General features: G+C 42.4%; 1 protein-coding gene across 1 annotated transcript in view; it reads right to left on the bottom strand.

Annotated features, from left to right (window-relative positions):
• ADCY2 (adenylate cyclase 2) overlaps positions 1-27,188 on the bottom strand; it is a gene marked incomplete at both ends in the record, with an annotated part of 422,955 nt that overhangs the window by 373,000 nt on the left and 22,767 nt on the right. Inside the window, one exon of the mRNA XM_080711368.1 lies at positions 21,303-21,500. Within this exon, the coding sequence (XP_080567494.1) occupies positions 21,303-21,500 (198 nt within the window). The remainder of the gene's footprint in view (positions 1-21,302; positions 21,501-27,188) is intronic.

Below are 27,188 nucleotides of genomic sequence, written 5' to 3'. Positions count from 1 at the left end.
CTCGGTCAACCTCAGCTGGGAATATAAATTGTGGGTGACTCAATGTTTTTTTTTTTTTTTTCACCACTCTGCACATATCTGTGAATTACTTTAAGAACTGATTTTGGAGATACAAACTTTAAAGAGCAGTCAAATTCACAAATATGGAATCCACAAATAACAGGGATCATTTAAATTTCCATTCCATATCCAAGTCTATCCATAAAACTAGCAAAAGTTGTTGGAGGTTTCTGAGGGCTTCTAAAATTTTTAACAGTGACTATTCTATTTCTGTAGAAATTCACCATTACTAAGACATTTTTATTACCTGCTGGGAAAACAATGTGTTCAGCAATCTGAGAACTTTGTTCATGTCCAGTGGTTGTAAATGGCCACGTCTCTGCTATAAATTTATACTAAAGGTAAACACCCCAGGACCATGAGTGAAGCCGGAGCCATGCCTGGCCCCAGCACTCCACCACCAACACACATGGGACACCGTCATGCACTCAAAATAGAGTTTGGTTCAAAATGAGAAAGAAACCTTAGCTGTTCTCTTAGTCGTCAACACGTTCTCCAATTCCTTCTAGGGCCATGTTTTTTCAATTGGAACTAATTAGAAACTTTTTATTGGACTCTTAGGGAAAACTATATTCATGTAATTAACAGCTTGTACACAGGAGAGTTTTTCTCATTCTCAGAAATGAAACATTTTATCCCCTGAACTGTGCCTGCCAGTCAGAGACTCCAGGTCCTGCTGGCAATCTCTGCAGGAAATTCTATTTATGTCATATGACTACAAGGACAGGTTCCCACACGGTGTTAAATTGTGAGTAGAAGGGGCATCGGAGACAGAAGATGCCTCAAGCAAAAACCAAACCCTGTTTTGTCCCAAGTGGAGAAAAAAATTGTACCTTTCTAGAAATATTCATCCTCTCTCCTGGATCATACTTTCTGTAGGAAAGCTTGAATTGTTCCACTTGAAGTGTTAGAGAGAAGTTGAAACAGACCCATACAACTTTGGTGTAATATAACCCAAACCTGTCAGCCAATGTGCTCTGGGCCAAACAGTGACCTCTTGGAGCAAGGTGGAAGTGTTCAGGCTCTGTCACAGCCTGAACAAGAGATCCAAGGGGCCTTTGGAATTCCCTTTTTTCTCATTTGCTGCTCAACACACATCAAAGTTCCAGAATGAAAGTGCTTTGGTGAGCAGACAGGAGTGAGGATTCTCTCAGCAGCGATCTAATCAGAAATTGGCATTCTGGATGAAAATGAATTAATTCTCTACAGTCAGAACCTTCCTACAAAGCTACAAAAGGGATTCTGGACCCACGCAGACCTCCCACAGGACAGACACCCAGGGAATCTTGGCTGTGATGACTGGCTCTTTATAACCACAATGTGGGAGACACAACTTTGCAGGCTCCCGGTTCTGCTTTGCATGGTCTAGGGTCTCTGTTCCTCTCTGCAAAACACACAGACAAGCAGACTGAAGCTTTATGCTGACTGAAGCATGCTGGGAACCATCCAGTAGATTAGAAAATCTGTGTGCTGTGCTTCATTCACATGACAACATGTGGAGAGGGTGTTCACATCCCTAGAGCATTCAGAAGCCACGTGACCTCCATGTGGCCTGGGTGGCTCTGAATCCTCAATGAAGAAGTGAGTGCCCACTATGATACCCCAGGGCTGAACTTCACCTTCTTCAGAGGTGTATGAAAGGCGAAGGGGGCCGGGAATGAGACCGATGAAATGAGGACCACAGCCTGCGGCGCGCCCCACACTGTGTCTGCAGCTAACTGTGCTCAGACTTGAAAAGACTGTATCATCTAGTCTAGCATATGTGGATTTATTTTATTCATTTGACTCTTCTTACTTAGTATTTCCTTGAGTGAAAATACTGGCACTGATTTTTCCAGTGCCCAGTTGATTATCACGTAAGTTAGTCTTTTTGTCCCCATCCTGTAATAGGTATTGCAGGAACAAGCTTCTTTGTGACTCCTTACTGTGCTCGTAGGACGGTTCAGCACCTACACAGGACAACACTGATTGCAATAATATTTTATCCATCAGTATTTCTTCATCCTTTTCTTCCATTTAAAAAAAAAACAACTTTATTTTGCTTATTTGAGAAGCCTTTCCTAAAGGAGATTCCAGTCTATTTTTATGAAAACCTTAATGTTTTTCTTTCTTTCTTTAGGTTTAAATCTCTTTTGTATGAAATGAATTAGACACCTAATTTCTTCTTCATAAGGTATTGCTTCTGTTAACAAATTTATCAATTTACAGCCCACACTATTTCTGCAATGTTTGCATTCTATCTTCAACACTTAAGGGTCCCTTTCTTTGCTCTCCATTCTGTTCTTTTGGTTTATTTGTCTATATATGAGTTCTTATGAAACATTTTGGATCTTTCTTATTAAAATAAATTCCTCCTGCTGGGCGTGGTGGCACACACTTGTAATCCCCGCGCTTGGGAGGCGGAGACAGGAGGATCAAGCAGGTTCTAAGCCAGCCGCACTGACTTAAGAGACCCTGTTTCCAAATAAAAATATAAAATAGGTCTGGGAGTGTAGCCCGGAGGGAGAAGGGCTTCCAGGAACCCCAGTACCACCAAAAAAAAAAAAAAAAAGAAAGAAAAAGAAAATAAATTCCTCTTGCCAGGAATAGTAATACACACCTTTAATCTCAGCTACTCAGGAGATTGAGAAAGACTGTAAATTGGAGGCCTACATGGTAATTTATTGAGACCTTGTTTCAAAATAAAGTGAAAAAGACTGGGTATGCAGCTCAGCATTAAATGGGTTGCCTACCATGCTCAAAGGATCTCAGTTCAATTGCCAGTACCTCAAAACTGAAAATTAATAAAACAAATTCCCCATTTGTTTTCCTTCCACAAGAAATTTGGCTTGTCTACAAAAACAGTAATTGCTTCCCAATTTTTAGAAAAATGAGTTCTGTGCTTTTATATAAGCTCCTTGGAATATTTGATAATTTAGTTGTGCCCCCCATTACAAAGTTAAACGTATTTTGCATTTGGGGAAAACAAAAAAATTGTGCAGTGTGTGTGTGTGTGTGTGTGTGTGTGTGTGTGCCATATACAATTTAAATTTTTTTCTTTTTATTTTATTTATTTATTTTTAATTTTTTAAATTTTTATTGGTGCATTATATTGATACATCATATTGGGGTAAAAAACTTGTGTGTACATACATGTACACATCACTGATTTAACCCCTACCCAATTCCCACCCCCTTCCCTCCCCATCCCTCCTTCCCTTGCTTGGCTTAGTGATTGACTTTGATATGTTTAAGTACATTGTGTGTTTTACAGATTTTCCTTCTTTCCCCCTCCTTTCTCCTCCTTTAGGTTGCCTTGTTTGCTCCTCTATAGGATTTCTGTTTTCATCTAGAGTTCCTCCTATGACCCTTTTTTCCCTAGCTCTCACATATTAGGGAAAGCATCTGATTTCTTATTTTTTGTGACTGACTAATCTCACTTAGACTAAGCAGAGACTGAATTTTAAGTGACTCAATGATTGACTTTCCAATCCTTTTAAAAATTTCATTAGTTAATAAGTCTTTGCTGAAGGAAACGTCTTCACTTTAGATGTTATAAAATGGAAATATTACCAGTGTCTAAGAACATATGGGTCACTTTGTTCTCCTTCCTCATCCCTGGTTTGTTTTAGCCACTGTAAAAGGCAGGGAGGGAAGGAGCCAGAAGTCAACCTGAACAGAGAGATGGACGGAGTTCTGGGTACCAGCCCTCCAGGACCTGCCTCGTGACCTTGGCAAGTCACAAAATCTCTATCTCCATGTTTAGTTTTGTTTTGGTGTGAGTTATACCTTCCCACTGACAATATGTACCAGCCATTAGAAATGGAACATGAGAAAATTCTCTGTGTGCTATAAAGCTTGACGCCTGACTTCTACTTCCTTACTGAGATGTGATGAATACACTGCAGGATAAACCTCACGCACTGGAAGCACATACGCATGTGCCGGTGAAATTCAGCAAATCAAGGAAACGAGCAGCTGTCACTCCGGAAGGAGTCCTTGGGCTTCCAGGACGTGTGTGTGTGTGTGTGTGTGTGTGTGTGTGTGTGTCTTTGCCAACACTTTGTCTCATCTGCATTTTACCTTCACAAATTCGGGGGGTTTGTAGCAGTATTTCACTGGGTTCCAAATTTGCATTTCCCAACTGGCCAACAAGGCTGAGCGTACTTTCACAGGAGCATCTTCCATGCAACTGCTTTCTGTGGTGAAGGCTATGCTAGCTTTGTTTATAGCCTCATGTCCTTACTATTAAGTTGTTAGATCTGCTCTATAGCCGAAGAACATATACTTTGTCAGGTGTAGGTTTGATAACTATTTTCCCCTGTCCACTGCTGGCATTTCCCATTTCACAACAAAATGGTTTTAATAAAATTCTATTCATCAGGAGTTTGTTTGTTAGTTTATTATTTATTGCTGTACTGGGAATGGAACCCAGGGACAGACTACCTCCAAGCTACACTCCCAACCCTACCTTTTCTTCTTTATTTTGAAACAGGGACTCAATGAGTTGCAAAGGGCCTCACTAAGTAGCTGAGACTATACTCGAACCATGATCCTCCTGTCTCAGCCTCCCAAATGCTGGGATTACAAGTGTGTGTCACCATGCTCAGCTGCAGTACACATTTTTAGTGTTTTCTATTTCAGAAATAGTTTTCAAACCCAAGAACAGAGTCTTCCTCATGTTTCTTCTAGTTGCTTAATAGTTTAAGATCTAACATTTAGGTTTATGATACTTTTGATGTTAACTTTTACATAGTATATCAGGTAAGGGTAAAAGTTTATTTTTTGTACAAGGCTAATTTTTTTCAATAGCTATTTTTGAAAAGCTAATGCTTTCCCCATTAAATTGGCTTGGAACAGTGTCAAAAATAAATTGACCATAATGTGTGTGACTATTTCTGGATAGTCTAATGTATTCCATTGGCCTAAAAGTCTATTTTTACATCAATATCATGCTTTCTTGATTATTATAAATTTATAATAAACTCTGAAATACAACAGGGTGAGATCTCCTTGTTCTGCTTTCTCAATACTTTTTTTCCTGGATAGCCTAGGTATTTTGCATTTCTGTGTGTACCCTGGGACCTGCCCATCTGTCTGCAGAAAGGCTGGCTGGGACTCTGGCCAGGATGGTGCTGTGCCTCTAGTGATGAATCCAGAGAGGACTTATATGTCAACCACACTGGGTCTAGACGTATAAACAGAATCAATCAATCAATCAATCAATCAATCTCTTTCTAATGGTCCTACAAATTTTTTCAACAATTTGGTAATAGTTTCCTATCAGAGGCGAAGTATTCATTTATTCATGAATTTATTATCATAAATTCATTCTTGAGTATTTCATATTTATGATGCTATATTAAATGGTACTTTTTCAGTTTCTGACTAGATGATGTAATACATAAGAATACAGTTTTTTTTTCTGTCTTTTAACCTCGCAAACTCCAACTTTAAACTTTCTTTCTAGCTCTACACTTTTCTTTTAGGTTCCACAGGATTTTCAACACTGAAAAATTCAGTCTGATATACATATGATACCAGCCATAAGTATGATTTTAAAATTTTTAGCAGCTACATTAAAGATAAAAAATCAAAATTAATATTGCATTATATAAATAGTAAAAAGTTAATTCCATAGTTCATGGTCCTTTATTTTTGCTCATCCTCTATTCTCAAAAGTCAGTGTATCTACTCGGAGTACTTCTCAATTTAAAATAGTCACACTTGAAGTGCTTAAGAGCCACAGGTAGCTAGGGGCAACTTTCGGACAGTGCAGATACCAGCAGGGAAAGACACTGCAACTTTCCCCTTTCTAAAATGTGTGTCCTTGATTCCTTTGCTGTTTTTGCCCTATTTAGCACAATGCTGAAAGCAGTGGTGAGAGTGACAGTCCTCATATTACTCACAAATACAGCTGACAGCATTCAGTACATTTATGTAGGATGCTGCACTTGCTTTTTTTTTTTTTTTTGCAGTTCCTTTCTATCCCATATTGTTGGGAAATGTAATCATGAATAGGTATTGAATATTATCAAATGCCTCCTGAGCATCTGCTAAAATGATAATATAATGCATCTATTGAAACGATCACCAATGCAGTGAGTCACAGAAACTGAGTTTTAAAATATTAAAACAACATGAAATTCTTGAGATAAACCCCATTTGTCATGCTATATTATCATACATATGAATACATTGTTTCTTATATAAATATGTACACACACATATATTATCCTTTGTATATATTTAAACATAAATAAATATATGAGTCTATATATAGACAATCTCATACAGATAAGTACATATGCATTTGTATATGTGTTTGTAATGCTGAATTACATTTATTTTAAAAATGTATTAACCTTAATAAAACACTAGCAATTTGCATTCAAAATCACATCAAGAAGATTGTGGGTCATGATTAAGTTGGTTTTATTCCAGGGGATTAAAGTTCCAGGGAATAAACCAACATATATAATATCACTAAGGACCAAAGTCACAGAATCATCTCCACAGATGTGGGGAAAAAGTTTGCAAAATCCAGTGTATGTTCATGTTTATTACTAAAACTAAAGGATAGAAAAACATACCTGAACATTATAAAGGCTATATAAAAATAAAATCTATCATCATACTTAATGGGGAAAAACTGAAAGCATTTTCTCTAAAATCAGGTACAAGATTAGGATGTCCACTATCACTACTCTTATTCAATATAGTACTTGAAATTTTAGCCAAAGCAATTAGGAAAGAGAAGAAAATTAAAGATTATATGTATACACATATACATATACATATGCATGTACTTCACAATTACTAGGGAAAAATCCATAGGACCAGCTTACCAATGTATAGGTACTGGCAGAGACTTCAGAAATAAGACCTTCAAAGCTCAGGAAATAAAACCAAGAATCAGTAAACAAGATGACAACATATTAGAAAGCTTCTGTGCAGCGAAGAAAACAAGAGTATAAGAGAAAGCCTACAGGATGGGAGACAATCTTTCCTAGTGACTCCTCTGAAAGGGGACTAATACCCAGAATATATAAAGAATCCAAAAATCTTACTTCAGGCAAACAACTCCAAATCAATAAATGGGCAATTGAACTAAAAAGATACATCTCAAAAGAAGAAGTACAAATGGCTAACAAATATATGAAAAAGATTATCAACATCCTTAGCAACCGGAGAAACACAATCAAAACTACACTAAGATTTCATTACAGAATGAAAAATCATTTCCATTAGAATGGAAATCATCAGCAGTACAGATAATCGACAGAAGGAAAGTTATAGGGAATAAAGTACGCTTTTACATTGCTAGTGGGATTTCAAATAAATACAACCACTCTGAGATAAATGTGGAGGTTCTACAAAGGTGCCAGAAGGAACCACCAGGTGATCCTACTATAGCACTCCTAGATATCTTTCCAAAAGAAATAAAGTTGGGGTCTGCAGTGATACATGTATACTGATGTGTGTGCCAACAGAATTTACAATAGCTAAATCATGGATCCAACCTAGGGTTCCATAAACAGATGAATGAATAAATAAAATTCTGTATATTCATGCAATAGAGATTTAATCAGCCATGAAGAAGAATAGAAATATTTCATTTGCAGAAAAATGGATTGAACTGGAGAAGTGAGCATCAAGTGAGATGGCCACACTGAGAAAATCAAAGGCCATATGTTTTCCTTCATATATGGAATCTAGAGATGCAAAAGAAAAAATAAAAAAAGAACATAATGAAAATTAGAAAAGAGACCAGTAGAAGAGCAAAACAGGATTCTGAAGAGCAGAAAAGAATGGGAAAATAGGGGAAGAAAATAAACAAAATAATGTCATGTGCAAATATGAATGTATCGATATGAATCTCATTATCATGTGCAATTATAGTGTACCAATACATAATGTACCATTAGAATGAAAAACAGAAAAATAAATTTTTATTAAATCTTTTTAGGTTTTTTGTCTATGTTCATTAAAGTTATTGGTCTATAGTTTTTTATCTTTGAACTCTTTTTGGTTTGGGTACCAGAGTAAAGATAGTTTCATGACATGAGTCGGGAAATGTTTCCTCTTGTGAAATATCTGCTGTATTAATATTATTTATTCTTTAAATGTTGGTATAACTCATCAGTGAAGTCATTTGGAGCTTTCATTGTGTGAAGATATTTCACTGCATATTCAAATTATTTTATATACATAGGGCTACTTCTTTTTAGATAAGTATTGCTAGTTTGCTTTCAAGGAATTTATGAACTTTGTCTAGATTGTGAATTTACTGGATAAAGTTAACCATATTTCTTTATTATCCTTTTAAAGTCTGTAAGTTGTACAATGGTAATACTTCTCTTTATTTTCAACCAGTCTGGCAAGAGTTTTATTATTTTCACTGATCTCAAAGAATCAATTTTGGTTTCATTGATTATCTTTCTTGTTTACTTCTGCTTACAATTTATTTGTTTTCTGTTCTTTTTAATTTCTTTTCTTCTGATAATTTTCACTCTTTATAGATCTTTTAAGTATAGGCTTGAGTAACTGATTTGAGCCCTTTCTTCTTTTTTGTGTAAACATTTAATATTATGAATTTCCCTCTAAGTCACATGGCTTTGGGAAGAACTCATACATTGTGCTATGTTTGAAGTTCACTGAATTCAATTACTTGCTAATTTCCCTACTAATTTCTTCTTGGACTCATGGACTATTTAAAGTTATTTTTTAATTTCCCATCAATTATTTATTATATTTCCAGATTACTTTATGTTATTGACCTCTAATTTAAGTCCACTATGGACAAAGAAGATACTCTAGTAACAATCATTTTTTACTTGGGGGACTTCCATGGTCCCTAATATGGCCTCTCCTGGGAAATGTTCCAAGTCCACTTGAAAGAACCCACCTTCTGCACTGTTAGGGGCACTGTTCTGTCAATCACTCTGGTCAAGATATTTGGCAGTACTCTTCAAATATCCTTTATATCCATTGATGTTTTTCCTTCTTTTCTCATCAGTTATTGAAAAAAAGGTGCTGTTATCTCTGAATAGGATTGTGGAGCTTGAATCTGATAGGAGTTTAAAAGCTGCAGATCCTCTGAGCATACTGACTCCCTCTTTATCTCTGTAACTGGTCTGCCAGGAATTGTCTCACCTGCTCCTTCCTGGAGGCTCTTTTTCTGGTCTGGCATCTCTAATCCTGCCCTGAACAATGCTCTAGAAAGACTGGGCAGAACCTGCTATAATTTTTGCAGTTCGCCCTCTTATGTGTGTTCTCTCTCTCTGTCTCTCTTTGTCTCCGTCTCTCTCTGTCTCTTCTCTCCTCTTCTCTCTCTCTCTCTCTCTCTCTCTCCCCTCCCTCCCTCCACCCCCTCTTCCCTCCTCCTTCACCCTAGCACCTCCCCTCACCTCCCTGGTAATCTCTCCTGAGAATTCCAGCCCCTTTGCCTCCTCACTTGGAACTCTGTGTCCTCAGCTGCTTTATGTTCCTCTCCCCAGGCTGCAGCCCAGTGACTCTCAGGCCAGGAATCCAGGGCCACGGAGGGCTCACCTTTTCTGTTTATAGTCTCCTAACGGTCCATCTCCTTTGGGATTCTTCCACCGCTGCTTAAAACCATTTCCTCACACATCCTGCCATGTTTCCAGTTGCTCGAGGAGGGAGAGTAAGCTGGCGTCTACTGTTTCATCGTATTGGGATGGAGGACCCACAATGTCTGGTGTCTACTTTGGAGTGGAATTGCCTCATCACTGGTTTTAGGAGGATGCTTATTCATCCCGGCTTTGGATTTATTGCACAATAAAACTGCTAAAACCAACTTAGTGCAAAATGATCAAATTTAACACAATTTCCACCAGTGCCTAGAGTGGTATATATTAATAGTCCCACAGGAACCAAAGCTTCTCTTTAAAATAAAGTTGGATTCAAGCAAGCGAAACAAAAACAATCATAAATCATGATAGGAGAGCCCAGACATTTATTTGGCAAAAAAACCCCTCAACCCTTGACCCAAGACAGTTGTGTATTTTTTGTTTCCCTCCAGTGGAGACAAGCAGACTTAAGGATGTACCTCATTTCCCCGTTTCCCTTGTTCATGCATCCTCTCTAGTGAGAAGCACTCCTTTCCCTCCATAGCCAGATGTGCCCTCCTGCAAGGATGAATTTCTTCCTTAAAGTCAAGTCACAGGACAAGGAAAATAAGTGGTCTTCAGGTCTCTCTCCACCGGGGCCAGCTGTTAATGTGTGACACTCCGTCTGAATTACCACCGTTCAGCTCTCCCAGCCCTCCACTGGGCATGACGCAGATAGGCAGGCAGTGCCGTGGATCCCACGTTGGTCAGGGCCTGCCTTGGCACTAATGCTCTGCTGTGGCTTGGTCATTTTAATCAGGGATCCACGCTGACCTATGCACTGGGCTCACATCATACTTAGTCAGTTCTGGGTACAGCCCAGGTATAGATACGGGTTTTATGTCTTCTTCTAGGCTCTTGGACACTCCCACATAAATGAAAAGCTGGAAATAAGACTTCAGTAATTTGTTTTGTACCTGCTCCTTCCTCAGTACTTGGGAAAGGTTGAATTAAAACCCTAAAAACCATGACTTCATTACATGGCTTGTTTGAAAATGAGATCACTGTAAAACTTGTTAAGAGGAAGTCCTACTAGTATAGAGCAGGCCCCTGATTTTTGTTTTGTTTTGTTTTGTTTTGTTTTGTTTTGTTTTACGGTACTGGGGATGGAACCCAGGGGCATTCTACCTCTGAGCTACACCCCGGCCCTATTTTTATATTCTTTATTTTGAAACAGTCTCACTGATTGCAAAGGACCTTACTAAGTAGCTGAGGCTGGCCTTGAACTCGGATCCTCCTGTCTCAGCCTTCCAAATGCTGGGATTAGAAGCGTGCGCCACCACCCCTAGCTCGGCCCCTGGTTTAATGTGGCTAGTACCCTGATAAGACAACAGACATGTGCAGATTGACACAACAATAACACCATGTTATAATAGGGGCAGGGTGCTGTAGCTGCCAGCCAGCGAAATCCAGCAAACCACAGAAAGCTCAGGAAAGGTAAGAACAGACTCCCCGACAACTTCAGGGGAGTGTGGCGCTGCACCTTGGTTGCTGACTGCAGCCCCAGGCCACCACCCGGTAGTGCCCGGTTCTGGCAGTCCAAGGACATAGCTAGTCCTGAAGCATTTCTCCTTTCTGTTGAGTTACTCACCATTGTCGTTGAGTTTAGAGAAGTTGAGAGGAGCCCGGATTTCAAAGTCATTAGGAAGGGGGCAGCCTGAGTTCCAGCTCTGGGACTCCTCAGGGAGGAGTCTGCAGGCACACTCCAGAATAGAGAAAAATGTCAACGTTTACTTGCAGTTGGGCTTCAGCAAAGACCTAGAAACATCTGCCAGCTCCATGTCAAGGCTGCTATAGTGTCCCCTCCAACACTCATGCTACCCTCTTAAACATCGTAGAAGGTGACTGGACCTGAGGTCTCTGCTCCAAGGGGTATAACTGATACTTAGGAGTGTCCTCAGGGCACATCCTGGTCCTGCCCCCTTTTCAGCCCTGTGAGGACACACATATGCCCCCTTCTGCCCTTCTACCTCCCACCACACACAGATGCCAAGAGAAGGTTTCACCCTGCAAACAGACAGTAGCTCTCACCGCACAAGGAACCTGCAGCACCTCATGGCTTTGCCAGGCTCTAGAACTGTGCCAAATACGTCTTGAGTGCTTATAAATTACCTAGTCCATGGCATTTTGCTATAGCAGCACATGAAGATCCAGAAAAGGGCAAAAAAAAGACCTAAAGAATAGAGGATAGACGGCACGTGTGGGGTAGAAGGAAAACCATCACAGCGATTCCAGGCTGCACAGCACGCAGCTATTCTCACAGTGTTTATTTAATCTCAGGTCTAGATGCCTGCTGCAAGGGCTCCTCCACACCAGTGTCTCTACTGCAATAGAAGCTTGTCCTCTGCTCCTTCCTGAATGAGTTAGGTGAGGCTATCAGTGGCCACTAAGGAAGTGAAATTTGAAGTACAGAAAACCCTAGAAGCTCAGTGAGGTGTTGCTTAGCAACTCTCAATAGGGTAGAATTGAAACTCAGGATTTATTTTTCCTGAGAACTTGCTGCTCCAGCCTGGAATCTGGAATTCACTCCCCTTCCTTTCTGTAGCACCCTGCCCGCCTGCATGCCTGGGCCCGGACATGCAGCCCTGGTCTGATGAAGGAGACAGAGATGCCCTTGTGTTGGTCACCAATGCCTGTAAGCATGCTTCTTGGGATAAGACAGCAGCATCCAGGTGTCAACAGGAGAGTGTTTGGAATTTCATGACAGGTGCAGCCTTTACAAAGTCATTTGGTAGACATGGGGGCATACAGCACACCAAAAGATGTTTTGGAGGACCAGGGAATATTTTTCCTCCCTTGTGAATTTCAAAACTCTCAGGAAAGCACTACAAGATTTCAGGCTACTGTCTTGACTTCTTAGCTCTCACATTGGGGTCTCCCAGGGTTCTATCAGATACGCAGAGAGCTGCACGCTGAGGCCTGGGGTTCTGGTGGCAGTACTCAACACCTGCAGACTCCAGTGAGGCCACCTGAAGCAGCCCCAATCAGAGAAGCTGGGGCTGGACTGGGCTGGGCTGGGCTGGGCTGAATCTGTGCTAGTTAGAAGCCCTCCCTGCATACCCTGAGACTGATGGGCTTTTCACGCAGAGAGGAATGAGGTTCCTGGCACACATCTCGGAGCAAAGCCAGACCCCCATGAAAAACCAAGTAAAGTGTACGGGATTGACATTTAAGGAATCTGTTTATAATAAACTGAAATGTCCGCCTCAATAGAAAAAACAATAATTGATTTCTAAGTAATAATATCCCCAATATATTTTACAACACACACACACAGACACACACACACTATTAGTTCTTAGGTCAAATAAAATTCCATTTTGGAAATGCTCCCAGGTGCAAACCCCAGCTGGTGATTGAGAACAGAGATACTAGCATAAAAATAAATAGGGCTGGTGGTATAGCTCAGAGGTAGAGTGTCCCTGGGTTCAATCCTTTGTACCAGAAAAAAACGAACAAGGATACTTCTCTTTTGGCATCTGTGAAGAAGCAACTCCCTCCACATGAAATTTTTCTGAATAACACCCAACTCACAGTGGCTCAGCAAGAGCGGTAGAATTCCCGTAGCATCCCTTCTCATCACACGTTAATCTGTGCTTTGCCCAGGCACAGCAGGAGGAAAATCCCATGATACCCCCTGGTCACAGCAGGTGACAGTGAGTCTACAGAGATCATGTGTGATCGTGATCATCACACCCAAATGCCAAATGCAACTTCTGGGTTTCTTCCTAGCTGTGCAACTGTGGAAGGAAGGTGCTGAACTTCTCTGGGCTTAAGTGTTCTCACTGGCCCAAAGCAAACGATGGTAGCCCTTCCTTTCTGGATTTGTACAGATAAGTTATGCATGTAAAGTGGCAAAGACCTGGTATAGGGAGAACCTCAGATGTGTCTTCCATCGTCCTTATGGCATGAGGAGGCAAAAGGCCAGATAGATTACTAGCAAACTCATTCAGTTATTTCCACAAGTATTTTCACTCTGATCAAGTAAGATCAGGTCTGGGCAAACCCAGGTGAGGGTCAGGTAAACTGCCAAGACAATTTTTACCACCTTCTAGTAAGACCCTCGACCCGCTGTAGGGAGTGTTCAGAAATGAAGCCTCTAATTCCCATCCCATCCTCATGTTTGGCTTAGTAACTGATTTTGATATGTTCGTTAATGTATATTATGTACATTAGGAAACTGAGTAAGGACTGGTTGGGTAATGTGAGCATGGTCTCTACCATCTTGACCTCAATTAAGATGTACAACTACAATGTACCAGTGAAAAAAATTTAAAACCCAAACGCAGCCTCCACTCCAATCAGCTGGAAAATTGTGAGGTTGCAAAATAGAAGCTGCCCAGACCCGTGTTCTTCCTTACACTCATGGGTCTCCACTGTACCACTGCACATGCTTTGCCATGCAAAGAACAAGAAACCGTCATCTCTGCTAACTGAAAACAAATGAACTGTTTCCATTCTTCTCCAATGTGCACTTCTTCATCCTGAGTCCAAAACACCCCCGGGAGAGGTTGCCCAGTCCATGGCAGCGCCCAGGGGTGGGTTTCTTGGGTACCTGGGGATGGGCTCCGCAGGCAGCTTTTTTTCCCTTTCATGCATATGCTACTAGGCTCCTTCCTGCTAAGTACAGTCTTTAATAGCTTCCAAATGACCACACTGAAGGAAAAGCAGGCGGACTCTGTCACTTCAAAGGCTATGAAAGGCCTTTATTTCCATTCATTCTCACCCATTTTCAATAAAAGAAGATGTTTGCACACTGATGTTCTATTTCTGTAAGAAAATAAACATGCACACACACTGAATGTTTGACTTCCTTTTAAGCAACATGACAAAGAAAGGCTCTTCTTCCTGGAGCAAAATGCTAGCCTTCGATTGGGAGTCATTCAGCAAATCTCCACAATGACTTGGGCCTGGCCTCCCCGCCGCTGCTGAAATGGGCTTGTCAGGAATAGAGGCTTTTATTTAACTGTTTAATGGGCTCTTCAAATCAGGGAAATGCAGGAAACTAGAGTCAGATGAAAAGAGGACCCAGCTCTCTCATCTGCATGGCAGCATTTCTGACTGGACTCTCATTTCATGTAGAAACCCAGCTACTCAGAGCACCAAGCCAAACCCCCGCTCACCTTCAGCCTTGAGAAGCATGCCTCCATCACAGAAGGGACAGCTGAAGTTGGAACTTGTCAGCTGAGACAACATGGACTTGTTCTCAGGAATGTGCTAAGTAAGACATCACTTGAAAGCTTTGGCTTCACACTGTGCGGCCAGGGTATTTTTTTTAAAAGTATCAGGTGAGAAGGACATCCCAATGCCATTAATGTAGGAACTAAAAAGAAGCACTTTCCTCCTGGAACGGGCAGAGGTCAAGCAAAGTCCTCTCACACACCAATGTCGTGGCGAGTGCCCGGTTTATTTCCACAGCAATGGTGGAGAATAGGTAATTGTCTCTTTATATTGAGGAGCGAAGAGTTATTTCAATAAGACATCCCCACAGGAGGACATCTCTAGCTCCTGATAGATGCTGGGCTGAAACATCCCACATATCCCTGGTGCATGCTTTCCTCCAGAGATTTGGAGTCTAAAGGCAGCTGAATGTCAAGAGCATGCGCAGCTCAGAGAAGAGAGAGCGAGTGCAGGCCAACCTCCCCTCGATGCCACGCCTGTCGCACTGCAGGAGAAGGGCACTCAGGGAGCAGTGTGTCCTCTGGTGAAAGGGAATCTGTTAAGGGTTGAAGTCGTGTCCGAAAAGATACCCTCCAATCCCAGTGCATCACTGTCTGAGGCTGTGTCGGAGGGAGAGTGGGAGCAGGACCAGAAGGCAGGACACAAAGCATCCAGAGGGAGGGGAGGACTTCTGTGTGGGACACAGAGGCTGCCTTGGGAGAGTGGAGCCAAGGCTGCTGTCTATTGTGCGGCCATATCTGAGAGCTTTGGAGCCCTCCACCAGGCATCACTGTAAACACCTTCCCACTCAGGAGGCAATGGTGTGGAATGGATGTTGGCAGGACTGTCCTCATCATACTAGGGAGTGCAGGGGCCTTCGAGATGGGGTTGATGTGGCCTGAATTAAAAGAACAGTGTCTTTTAATTTTAATTTTTAATTAAAAGACACTGTTCTTTTAATTCAGGGAAGGCCCCAGAGACAACCAAGGCTTACGGCTCTGCATCTCATGAAGTCTCTCTCTCTCTCCTCCAATTTCTTATATCCCCAGTATTCTTCATGAGTTGTGGTGTTGGCCAAACCCAAAGTCCACCATCCTTCTGTCTAGACTCTCTTAGGTCATATGCTACACAGTTTCCCCTTCTTGTCTGTCAAACTCTGGACACCTCTTATGTCATGCCCTGGCAACTCCCTGGTTACAGTTACTCAGCACCAAGGGACAGAGTTCTCCAAGTATAGTCAGTTATCCGAGTGTTTTAGGACAAGATAGATCTTTGACAAGGGGCTAGCATGGGCTTTGGCAAGAATCTGGCAGCATCCCTGGTATCTGTCCACTGATGACAGTCACTGGTCAAAAAACACCAGGCTCATGAGTAAGAGCTGGGCCTCTGGGTCAGGCCTCTTGGGTTAGAATCTTTAGATGCCTCTCCAGCATCTTAGGTGCCTCCTCTCTGGTACCTTCTTCTCTAAAGTTGGAAAGCAAGAAAGACGGTGCTCTGCCATGGCTGTGTAAGGAACGTGTTCAGAGCTGGGCCTGCACATGTTTGCATTGTGCCCTTGCTGACTGCCCATGGTACACATTGCACACTGGAGATGCTGAGCATGATGAGATGCTCACCAGCCACTGTGCGATGAGAACTCAGTCTGCTCACAGGCTGGCCTGGCTCCTGGAGACCTAGGGACATGCTAGTTCATGGGGGCATCTTTGTTCTACTTGGCTTTAGCCCCTGGACAGACTAAATTTGATTTATGATGGAGACTTCAGATTACAAGGTATCAGTACTGACCCCAGAAGGCGGGATAACTTGGCCACACAGGCTGTGTGTGATCAAGGGAGCCCCTCTAGAAAGTCTGTAGACAGCTGTGCATGACTACCATGACAGGTTGCTGCCAAGAGAGTGGCACTGGCCATGACTGCAGAGAGAGGACACAGCAGTTCTACCCTGCTCCTTCTCTGACTCTTCCCCGGGTGACATCTCTGGGCATCCTTTCCGTGACACACCCTGTGAGCACAGGAAGAGCAGCTCTCATGGTCCTTGAGCACTTCAATCAAGTCACTCCATCAGGTTGGGCTCGGAAACACCCAGACTTGGGATTGGTGTCTGTGGTGATGGCGGGCAATGTGGACTGTCCCTCCTACCTGTGCACCAGGCTCCCTACTGCCCATTTCACCACAATATTGTTAATTTCACCACCTTCTGGTTGAAAGCATGCTTTTCTGAAGGACCGTGACAGCAGCCCCCTTGGTTAAGCATGGAGAACTTACTATGACCTGCTGGAGGTACCTATGACCTCTATACTAGCAGGTGCTAGATAGTACTCTTAGATAACTCAACACAAACATTTAAAGTCCCCACTCCTACTGAAAGGGAAAGGAAGAATGAGAAATACTGAGCAGAATTTCTACCTCCCAGAGAAACAGGGCTCAAAAAAGGAGTGAGAAAACCCGCAGTGTGAACTCCCATGTCTCCTGAGCTAGGAAGAGTGGCCCCAAGTTACTGCAGACACTGAGTCTGGCTGTGGCCTTTCCTGAACATCCTTGTGAGGAGAGAGGAGTGATCTCACACAGCGGAGCTCCCAGAATTGTGCCCAGGCCACAGGCAAGCCAGCCACCCACCTGGAAGACCAATGGGACCTCCAGGATGAGCCTCCATGTGAAGCTAGCTCTCCCAGGGCTAAGCAGCTCAAGAAAGATTCATAAATAGTTGGGGTCATGGATAAAGGCAGAGAGTAGAATCTCCAATTCAAACTCAGATTGGAAACAAAACAGTCAAGGTGCACTGGGATGGCTATTGGCAAGAAATCTGGGCAAGAGTTCAGCACCTAAGAAAAACTAGTCTTGAGAAAGCAGAAGCAAAATGACTATGAAATAAGTATGTTTAAGATCCTTTAAGAGATTTTTTTTAAAGAAAGTACCATCGAAATGTGTGTCATAAAATTGAAAGGTTGGTTAAAACAGGTATGGATGCAAAGGATGTCAACACCACACATAGAGAAAAGACACGGGCACCCACCAATGAGCACATCACAGGACCACGCTCTTTTGGGGAGAGGTCCATTGCCTCCTTCTTGGGTTCCCTGGCCAACAGGAAAGACAACCATAAATCAAGAGGTGTGTGCAGTGGGAACCGAGGTGCTAAAAATCGCCCTAAGTGCTATGAAAAATTCAAGGAGGGTGAGGCATCTCCCCTAATGGGTGTGTGTAGAGTCAGAGAAGGCTGCTCTGGAGACAGAACATTCCAGACAGACAAGAAGAATTTATCCTGCCTAGTCAGCTCTAATGTTAATAGTGGGAAAGCAAGCAATGTATTATTGATGACATTTGGCTTTGCCCTTGGTTTTGGTTTTGGTTTCAGTGCTGGGAATTGTTCCAAGAGGTATTCTACCTCTGAGTTACAACCCCAGCCCATTTTATTTTTTATTTATATTTTTTATGTTGTGGTACTGAAGATCCAACTCAGGGGCATTCTACCTCCAAGCTACAGCCCAATCCCTTTTTACTTATTTTTTATTTTGTTTTGAAATAGGGTCACACTAGATTGTTGAAAATCTCACTAAGTTGCTGAGACTGGTCTTGAACCTGAGGTCTTTCTGTCCCAACCTCCCAAGTACTGGGATTACAGGAAAATGCTACCACATCTGGTTGCTGATTGATTTTAGATGTTCCAATTAAGTTGAAAATAGATGTGATGTCACTTACTTTCTTACTGCACTACAAGTACCAGCTAATAAGAAAATGCATTACATAAAATAGGGTGAATTAAGTATCTCAAAGGGAGGACAATTTTCACAATCTACAGATAACATATATGTGTGTGTGTGTGTGTGTGTGTGTGTATCATATATATCAGATTATATATATATATGTATATATATATATATATATATATATATATATATATATAAGAGTTTCAGTTCATTCATATATGAACAACTCCTGCCAGCAACTCCAGCAACTTCAATGAACTCCAGCACTCCCTCCATCCCCATTCCTGTAGTGTCCTCCTAGTGGCTTATATATGAATGAACGGAGACTCTCAGACTAATAGGACTAATAAGAGTCTCCCAAGATCACTGACTATAGAGCAACACAGAAAACAATAGTCTTCTTATGCATCAACATGAACCAGTCAGAAAAGGTAATTTTAAAATTCTGTTTATAAAACAACAGTTCTGCCCGGCGTGGTGGCTCATGCTTGTAATCCCTGCGCTTGGGAGGCGGAGACAGGAGGATCACGCAGGTTCGAAGCCAGCCGCACTGGCTTAAGAGACCCTGTTTCCAAATAAAAAAAATGTGAAAAATTAGGTCTGGGAGTGTAGCCCAGAGGTAGAAGGGCAGAAGGGCTTCCAGGAACCCCAGTACCACCAAAAAAAAAAAAAAAAAAAAAGCAGTTCAGACACTTAAGAAAAAAATTGGGAAAATTACTACTAACTTTATGAAGAAAAAAAGTCTTCAAAAGATAGCCAAGATATCCAAGCTTCTTGGAGAGATGTACTGTGTCATTTGGTGGAAAGACTCACACAGAAGATAGCAACTCCTTGGGGTTTTTAAATAGTATTCTTTTTTAATTCATAGGCTTTAACTATCTTATAAAGTAAAAATTCAGAAATTCAATATAGTTTAAACCCAGATCCCAATTTGACTTTTCATTGACCATGACTGACAAACTGATTCATTAATTAGCAGAAGAGTAAGCTACAAAAATTCCAAACAAAGAGAGGAAACATGGCTTTACAGAAAGTGAGGTTTCTTATAAATAAAGTCAAGGTGCACCAGCACAAAAAAAACAGTGATTAATGCCACAGACCCACCCATGAGCCTATGCAGTTTGCGTTAGCTTTGTGCAGGTGTGGAGGGCAGAGAGCACTGGCCCCGTGGGCCACCTGGGCGGGCCAGCAGCCAGGAGCTCAGGCTGTGAAGGAGCGAGGGTGGCTGAGGACAGGGAAGCTGCTGGACAGAAGATGAGGGCTCATTTCCAGCCTCCTACAGGACCCCAGTGGGAGAGCAGAGAAGGAAAGATGGTGCCACCCACCAATCCCTGCATCTGTCACAACGGCACCATTGTTTAGGTAGACAGGCTGGCCTGCCTTCACTCAGTCCAGTCTTTCCCTTTGCAGGAGAAACTGAGATGCCAAGGTGGTGGTGGCTTGGCACACAGGTCACGTGACGACTGACTGGCGGAACCCGCCTGGGGCTCAGCCAGGGTTCTTTCCCACTAAGGCACCTCAAGAACTGCCTGTCATTTGTCATGCCTTGTGAGCCATCCCTCCACTGGCTTCCTGAACCCCCCCTCTCCCTCAGCCTCTAGCAACTCCCTCCAACCCCATTCCTGTCTCCTTCTCGTGGCGTCTTCTCCATCCATTCCTGGATCTCATTTCTCTCCCATCCTGGACTCAACATACTCACCAACCAGGGAGGACCATCTGGGATGCTTTGTTGGCTTCCTCCCTGGATTTATAGGAAACCCCATGGCTTCAATGATACGCAAGATGCTAGCAGCTCACCTAGCCACATCTCCAGCCCAGTCCTGCCTACTGGACAACACCCTCTTCAGTCAAGATGTCAGATGGACACACAAGCCCAGCCAGCACCACATGGAAGCAGGACTGGGGGAAAACCACTGGTTAGGCTGCCATGCTCACTTAAAAATAGCCATCACCTGACACGGCCGTTGTCTAAGCCAAGGGCCTCGCCAGGAGCAAAGTGGATGGCTGGTTCCAACAAGAACGTGAAGCAGTCCTTCACAGAGGATGTGATCATGCCGAGAAACAGGAAGTCACAGAAGTCTGTCCATAAGTAGGGAGGCCCAGTCACTGAGGAAGATCGCAGGGGCAGCAACCAATATTGAAAGGTTGGAAGCAGCCGGTGAGGCTCTGGTTCCAAAGGGAATCCGGGGTATATGACAGGAAACCTAGGTGGGGTGCTCAGGAGACAGAACTGAGTTGCCAAAGCTGGGGAGAAAGACATAAAGCACGCTTGAGACCCAGCAGCAGCTCGGCTGATCAAACAAGGAACAGCACTGTAGGAGCCGCCCAGTGCCCAGGACTGATTCATCACATGGGCACTGAGTGACTGCGGCCACCAGCCACCTCTATGACATTGCTTCAAGACTCTTCTCTGTGCCTGGCTTATGTCACTTTCAATTGTCAGGAGGAATAAGATTCAGTGATGTATTACACAGCACACTGACTGCAGCTAACGACAATAAATTGTGTTTTTCAAAATTGCTCAAAGAGAAGATTTTAAATGTTCTCATCCCCTGAAAGAAATAAGTAGGTGAGATGCTGAGTATGCATCTATATAAAAATATCACATTGCACCCCATTCATACGATTGTCAATTAAAAAATAAATAAATACATAATTAAAAAAAAAAAACTTTGTTCTCAGTCCTAAATGTCCTCTTTAGATTCTAATGCCAAAATAATAGAAGGAAGTAGAGCATGAGTCAACGCACAGAAAGTGCTCTAACTTACCTGGTCCCAGGGCGAGACGGTACCTCCAAAGCACATGAACAGGTATCCCATGGCAACGAGACATATCCATATCACCAACGAGAAGACACGCAGCAGCTTCTTAAACACAGCCTCAATGCAGACAAGGATGAATATTGCAAAGAAAATTGCCAGGGCAGTTGGAACTGTTATTAAAAATGCCACATGGTCTTCAACGTCCTAGAGAGGGGGAAAAACATGGAGAAGTTAAACAATTGAAAGACACTGTGATAGCGATGATTTATGTTGTTACAACATTACCAACATTAATCAGCGTCAAAGTATATTGGGTTTAAAAACTATTTCAAAAGTAGAACAACTTGTGCTTGAAAATTTTTGTTTTATATTAAATAACAGTGCATTTCTAAACAGATCAGCCAATATTGGCTATTGAAATGAGGCCAACAGCTACACCCTCATCTATCTTTATATTTTTCCTGAGAAATGGAGACTTGTATTTGAAAGAAAAGTGAATGAGAAGACAGTGAATGGATGTAAGAACACGTTAATTAATGCCAGGGGAAAATAAGACCCCCCACTTCACTGACTGGATCTGAGGATCATAATACCTGGCCTTAGGAAACTGTCTTCCAAATGGATCTGAAATGTTTTATGTTAAAAAATTTAGACTGTCCCAGTCTCTAAAATGATGAGCTTTTATTTTAATGCATGGCAATTAATATTTTAACAGGATCACAGGTTAATAGAAAAGGGTCAAAAAGTGCTAAATACAGAAGGCAGGAGAGCAGGAAGTGCTCTGAAGAGTGGACTGTGTTCCCTGTTTTACCGCCCCCTCCTTTCACAGCCCCAAGAGCAAAAGAGAAAATGAACATGTATTATTTAGTCTCTTACAGATGCACTTGTCTCAATTAATTTTTGCACACAAATCTTCTTTTAGGGGACACACACACACACAGGCACACTATTCTAAAACAATACAATGTCAGCACAGGTCATGGACAGGTGGATCCCATAACCACAGACGGAGAATGCAGTACCTTCAAAACCTCAAGCTGAATCCATCTAGGAAGCATTCTCTAGAGAATGGAAGGCAGTTGGACATCTTTAATACTCACCCGCATGGGTACAATCACCAAAACACACATAGCACGTGCATCAAAAAGCCTCCGTAATGCCTATAGGTAATCCCATCTATCCGGAAGCCTGGGCAGGAGGATCCTAAGGTCCAGGCCAGTCTCAGCAACTTAGTGGGACACTATCTCAAACTAAAATATAAAGAGGGCTGAGGATATAGATCAATGATAAAGGGCTTTCAGATTCAATCCTCAATAGTGAAAACAAAAAGGCCAGGACCATATAAACTTACATTAAGACTTTAGAATGTTAAGACGTTAAAAGTTCAGTAAAGTCTGAGACTCGGAGTGACCAAATGATTCCCCAAACTTTACCGGTGGGCGCAGGGCTCCTCTGTCTCTTTAAAAACTGCAGATTTTCACTGAAGGGGTCTCTATTCAAATACCAACCCACTCTCCAGAGGCAGACAGAGATGCAGATCAGCCCAAACGAAAGCAAATGACAGGAGCTGGGGTCCTGGTCACCAGCAGGGTGGACACAGGATCGCAGCCCCACTTCTACCGACTCAGCTTCCCTTTCTCTCTCACAACCAGACGTGTCAAAGGATCCGCAGTCAGGAAAAAATCCACAGGTAACAGGAGCAAGAGTGACAGATGATAACATGCCTACTGAGTGCTGTTTCCTGTGCTAAACACTCCTACATGTATTAAGTTCTTTAATCCTCTTACCAAGCCTAAGAGGGTGGTCCTAGTGTCAGCACCATTTTACAGGAGACTGGGGTGCAGACAAGGGCTGCCATGATCATGGAGGAGGTCAGGGGGAGACTCAGCACTTCAGCCCAAAAACCATCTGCAGGGTCTGTTTCAGCAGGTACATGGCTCTCTGCTCACTTAGCAGACAGCCGCCAACCAAGGGCAGTCTGTCTTTGCCTGACCCAGGAACTGCATGCCCATAACTAGCAGGAAACAAGCGTACCAGACAAGGTGGTCTTCATCCTTCCCCCATGCTATCTGTATTTGCAATGAAGTCCCTAACTTGTTACTCTGACCCCCAGACTTTCAATGACCACTAGGAAAGAGTATTAGATATCCACCAAGCTGCGGAAGCCCCAGCACGCTGACTCCATGAATCACCATGTCCAGCCGTGTTTGCATGTCACATGAGAACATCAACCTTGAGACAACCGTCGCCACACACATGGAGCTGCAGACACTGACCTCATTTTCAACTGTGCAAAATGAACAAACTCCATTGTGGGTGTCAGGCTGGTCAGTATATAACCAGACACTGCGTTTCTCCAATGACTTTCCATTTGGTCCCTGAACTCAGGAGGGGAGGTGTAATTGGGGACTTTAGTGACTCTTATGTCTCCTGAAACACTAAAAGGCAGTGAAAATATACATGACCACACAGTGAAAATTAGTAACTTCAGGAACAGAAAGATGGTGCCGCAGTCCTTCCAGGAGCTGGGAAACAGCAAATGGCCCACAGGGCTCCTCCTGCCTTCCTCTTGGACAGTCGTCTATAAAGATGATGATATATAAAGGGCTTGCTGGGCACAATGCATAAAACTGGATTCTTTTTAATGTTGGAGTCTCCATTCATATTCATATTCTCATTTATTCTCTCTCTCTCTCTCTCTCTCTCTCTCTCTCTCTCTCTCTCTCTCTCTGAACTTATTAAATATCAGATCACTGAGGAGTTATTTCTCTTGGCTATGGGATGACTTCTCTGTTAGTCACAGTGACATGGTGCCTAGTTCCCACGATCCCCTTAGAAGCCCACAAAATATTCCAATTTCTTTGAAAACAAGAACACAAGTGAAACAAGACTTGGGGGTCAGCGATGACATATGTCTTTATTATAATGCAGTTGCAAACTATAGTTCTGAAGGAAGATCCCATGCTTCATTGCAATCTTAGGTGCTGGGTGGGCACATCTCTGTTTGCCAGGTGTGTTAAGTTACCTGTTACCTGGTTCATTCTGTGCTGCAGAGGAGGAACACAAGGTGCCAACAATGGGACTCGCCTGGTGGGTGGCCAGTGCCCTGACAGGAGCTGGCTTAGAACCACCCGCTGCTGCTCATTGGGCAGGCCACCCTGCCTTTTGCAAAACCCTAGCCCACTGAATAAAGAGACAGTCTCTTCCTTGAAGATGGATTTATTCTGCATATGCCCTCAAACGCCAACTCTGAACAGGTGTAACATGGACTTCTCTACAAAACAGAACCTTTTACATACAGGTGTCAAAAAGAAAAGAAAAGGAAAACGCTGGAAGCACTTAATTAGAGAATGAACAGGCATCTAAGCTGCATTCTTCCTCAACCTCACTGCTCACACCATACCTCTTTTTTAAGGGCAGGTAAAAGGAACAAAGGCATGGCCCTAGACCGGAAATGCACCATCTCCTCTTCCCCATTCCCAGTGGTCCAGATGCACGGAAGCCACCAGGTGCCCCTAGGCGGGAAGTGCATGGACTCCTTCCCCACACCACTCTCAGGGCTGTGACACAGTGAAGCTCCAGAGGCACTCTGCAGCTGTGTTCTTCCGAGCAAGTGGAATTGTCCAACTTCAGAACAATGTCACTTATAACAAGCAATCAAAAACATGATCAATCTGAATTCAAATTTGTATGTCTCCCAAGCCCTCCTCCCTTTTTGGGGAAAAAAAGTCACCATGTAATGCAAACTAAATGAAATATATTAAAATGCCCTTAATAGTACTAAAATGTTTTTAAAAGGTAAAAACATTACCATATAATGCATAGTAAGTGGAATGTATTAAAATGTCTTTTACACAGGCGACTTCAGCACGGCTCTTTTTACTACAATGATAATGGGTTCCTATCGCTCTCTTCGAACATTTTATCCTGGCATTTTCGGTGCATTTTCTGGTAATTTTGCATGACTTCTAATTGCTAGGCCTATTAAATACCCATCACTTTTATTTATTATGTGACAGCTCCTTTGCCTTCTGAGGCTTTCCCACAGAACAACATTGTATTTTCTTTTATTTCCAGGTGTACTTCTCATTTTTTTCCTGTTAAAGGTACTATGTTTCATTTAGATGGGAAAGGACCGTTTATATAAGATAATGCTTCTTAATTTAAAAAAATATGGAAGTTCTTTGAAATCAGACTGAAGGTGGAGACCTTTTTCCATCAACTGCTGCTGTATGACCCGAGTGACACGCAGAGCGGCCCTACGTTGTCCTCTTTGCTGTACGTGGAGGCAGGCAGGGTGTGGGTGGATGCTAGTGTATACTGTACCACAACACACCACAGACGACAGTGATCCCTGGGAAAAAATGAATTCTGCACTGAGCTATGGTGTATACATTTAATACAGGTATATGCATGGAGACACTTTCTATATATGTAATAGAAAAAACTGTTTTATTCTTATTGACATATATAGTCACACTTTTATCTTACCCTAAATAATAAAATGAATACTTAAGCGATGATAATAATTTAAGCCCTTATAAAGCTAATAAAGTAGCTTCAGGTGTATAAAACAAAAAATGTATACAATTAAAGAAAAATGTAAACTAACACACTAAGTGTGGAACATTTTAACACCTCCCTCTAGATAGCAATAGGCCAAGCCATCAGCCATCACAGCAAAAATGTAAACAAGCCAGGCATGATGGTGCACGCACGTAATCTAAGTACTTGGGAGCCTGAGAGAGGAGGACTGCAGGTTTGAGACTAATCTCAGCAGCCTAGTGAAATACTCGACAATCTAGGGAGAATATGTTTCAAAGCAAAAAATAAATAAATAAATAAATAAATAAATAAATAAATAAATAAAAGAATCTCCCTGTGTTGAATCCCCAGTACCCCACACAAAAAGAGGAAGAAAGGAAGGAAGAAACAAAGGAAGGAAGGAAGGAAGGAAGGAAGGATGGATGGATGGAAGGAATGAAGGAAGGAAGGAAGGGAGGAAGGAAAAGAACAAAAGGTTGGAAGGGATTCAAACATCATAATTAGTACACTTGGCCTAATTGAAAAATGCAAAACTCCATATCCAGCCCTCAGTAAGAACCACAATCGTTCAAGTGTGCCTAGAGCCTTAATAAAATCGTGTGTCAGGTCACCTGAAGAAAAATTTCAAACAAGGATCACAGAATAACTTAAATTAGAAATGTATAACAGAAACATAAAGCTCAATACATATTTATAAAAAAAAGCACAATACTAAGTAACTTTTTGATGGAAAAAGACATCATAACATGAGTTTTAAAAGAATCATGAAAACAGGATCCATGGATGATTATTTATGGGGCTTGAAGGGAAACTGGTTTGCGTCACCAAAGCTTTGCAGCTGAGCTAAACCATTTTGCTGTCTGTAGGTTTTGCTGGGAATCACATCTCCCAGATCCCTGTGTTTCTGTGCCGGTGGGCTCAGGTCAGCTTCTGCCTGTCCTCTCCGTCACTCCTCCAAGGTTCTCTTCTGCCCAGATTCCAGCTGCTCATGAACAGGAACCCAGCAGACCCTCGGCTGCAGAAGCACAGGCTGTTCCTCTGCGCCCCCTCCTCCTTGGGGTGAGAAGCTATGTTTGTCTTCATAGATGTCCTTATTCCTTGACAGCTCTGAAGTGTCCACCCAAACCAGTGCTTTGGGAAGACTTCTTAGTGACTACAGATACTCTCCTCTAGAGAAACAATTTCTGGCTTACTACTAGACCTTAAAAGGGTCTGAACCTTGACCAGCAGATGTCACGTAACCATGCAATCAAAGATGCCCACTGCTATGGAAGTTGTGTTTGGCCACAGATGACCCTTAGTTGAGAATTAAGAAGAGGTAACACAGAATTAAGGTGCAACTAAGAA

This window comes from Muscardinus avellanarius (genome assembly GCF_963383645.1).
Source record: "Muscardinus avellanarius genome assembly, chromosome: 1".
NCBI classification, from domain to species: domain Eukaryota; kingdom Metazoa; phylum Chordata; class Mammalia; order Rodentia; family Gliridae; genus Muscardinus; species Muscardinus avellanarius.
This window is presented reverse-complemented; position numbering and strand designations above follow the sequence as displayed.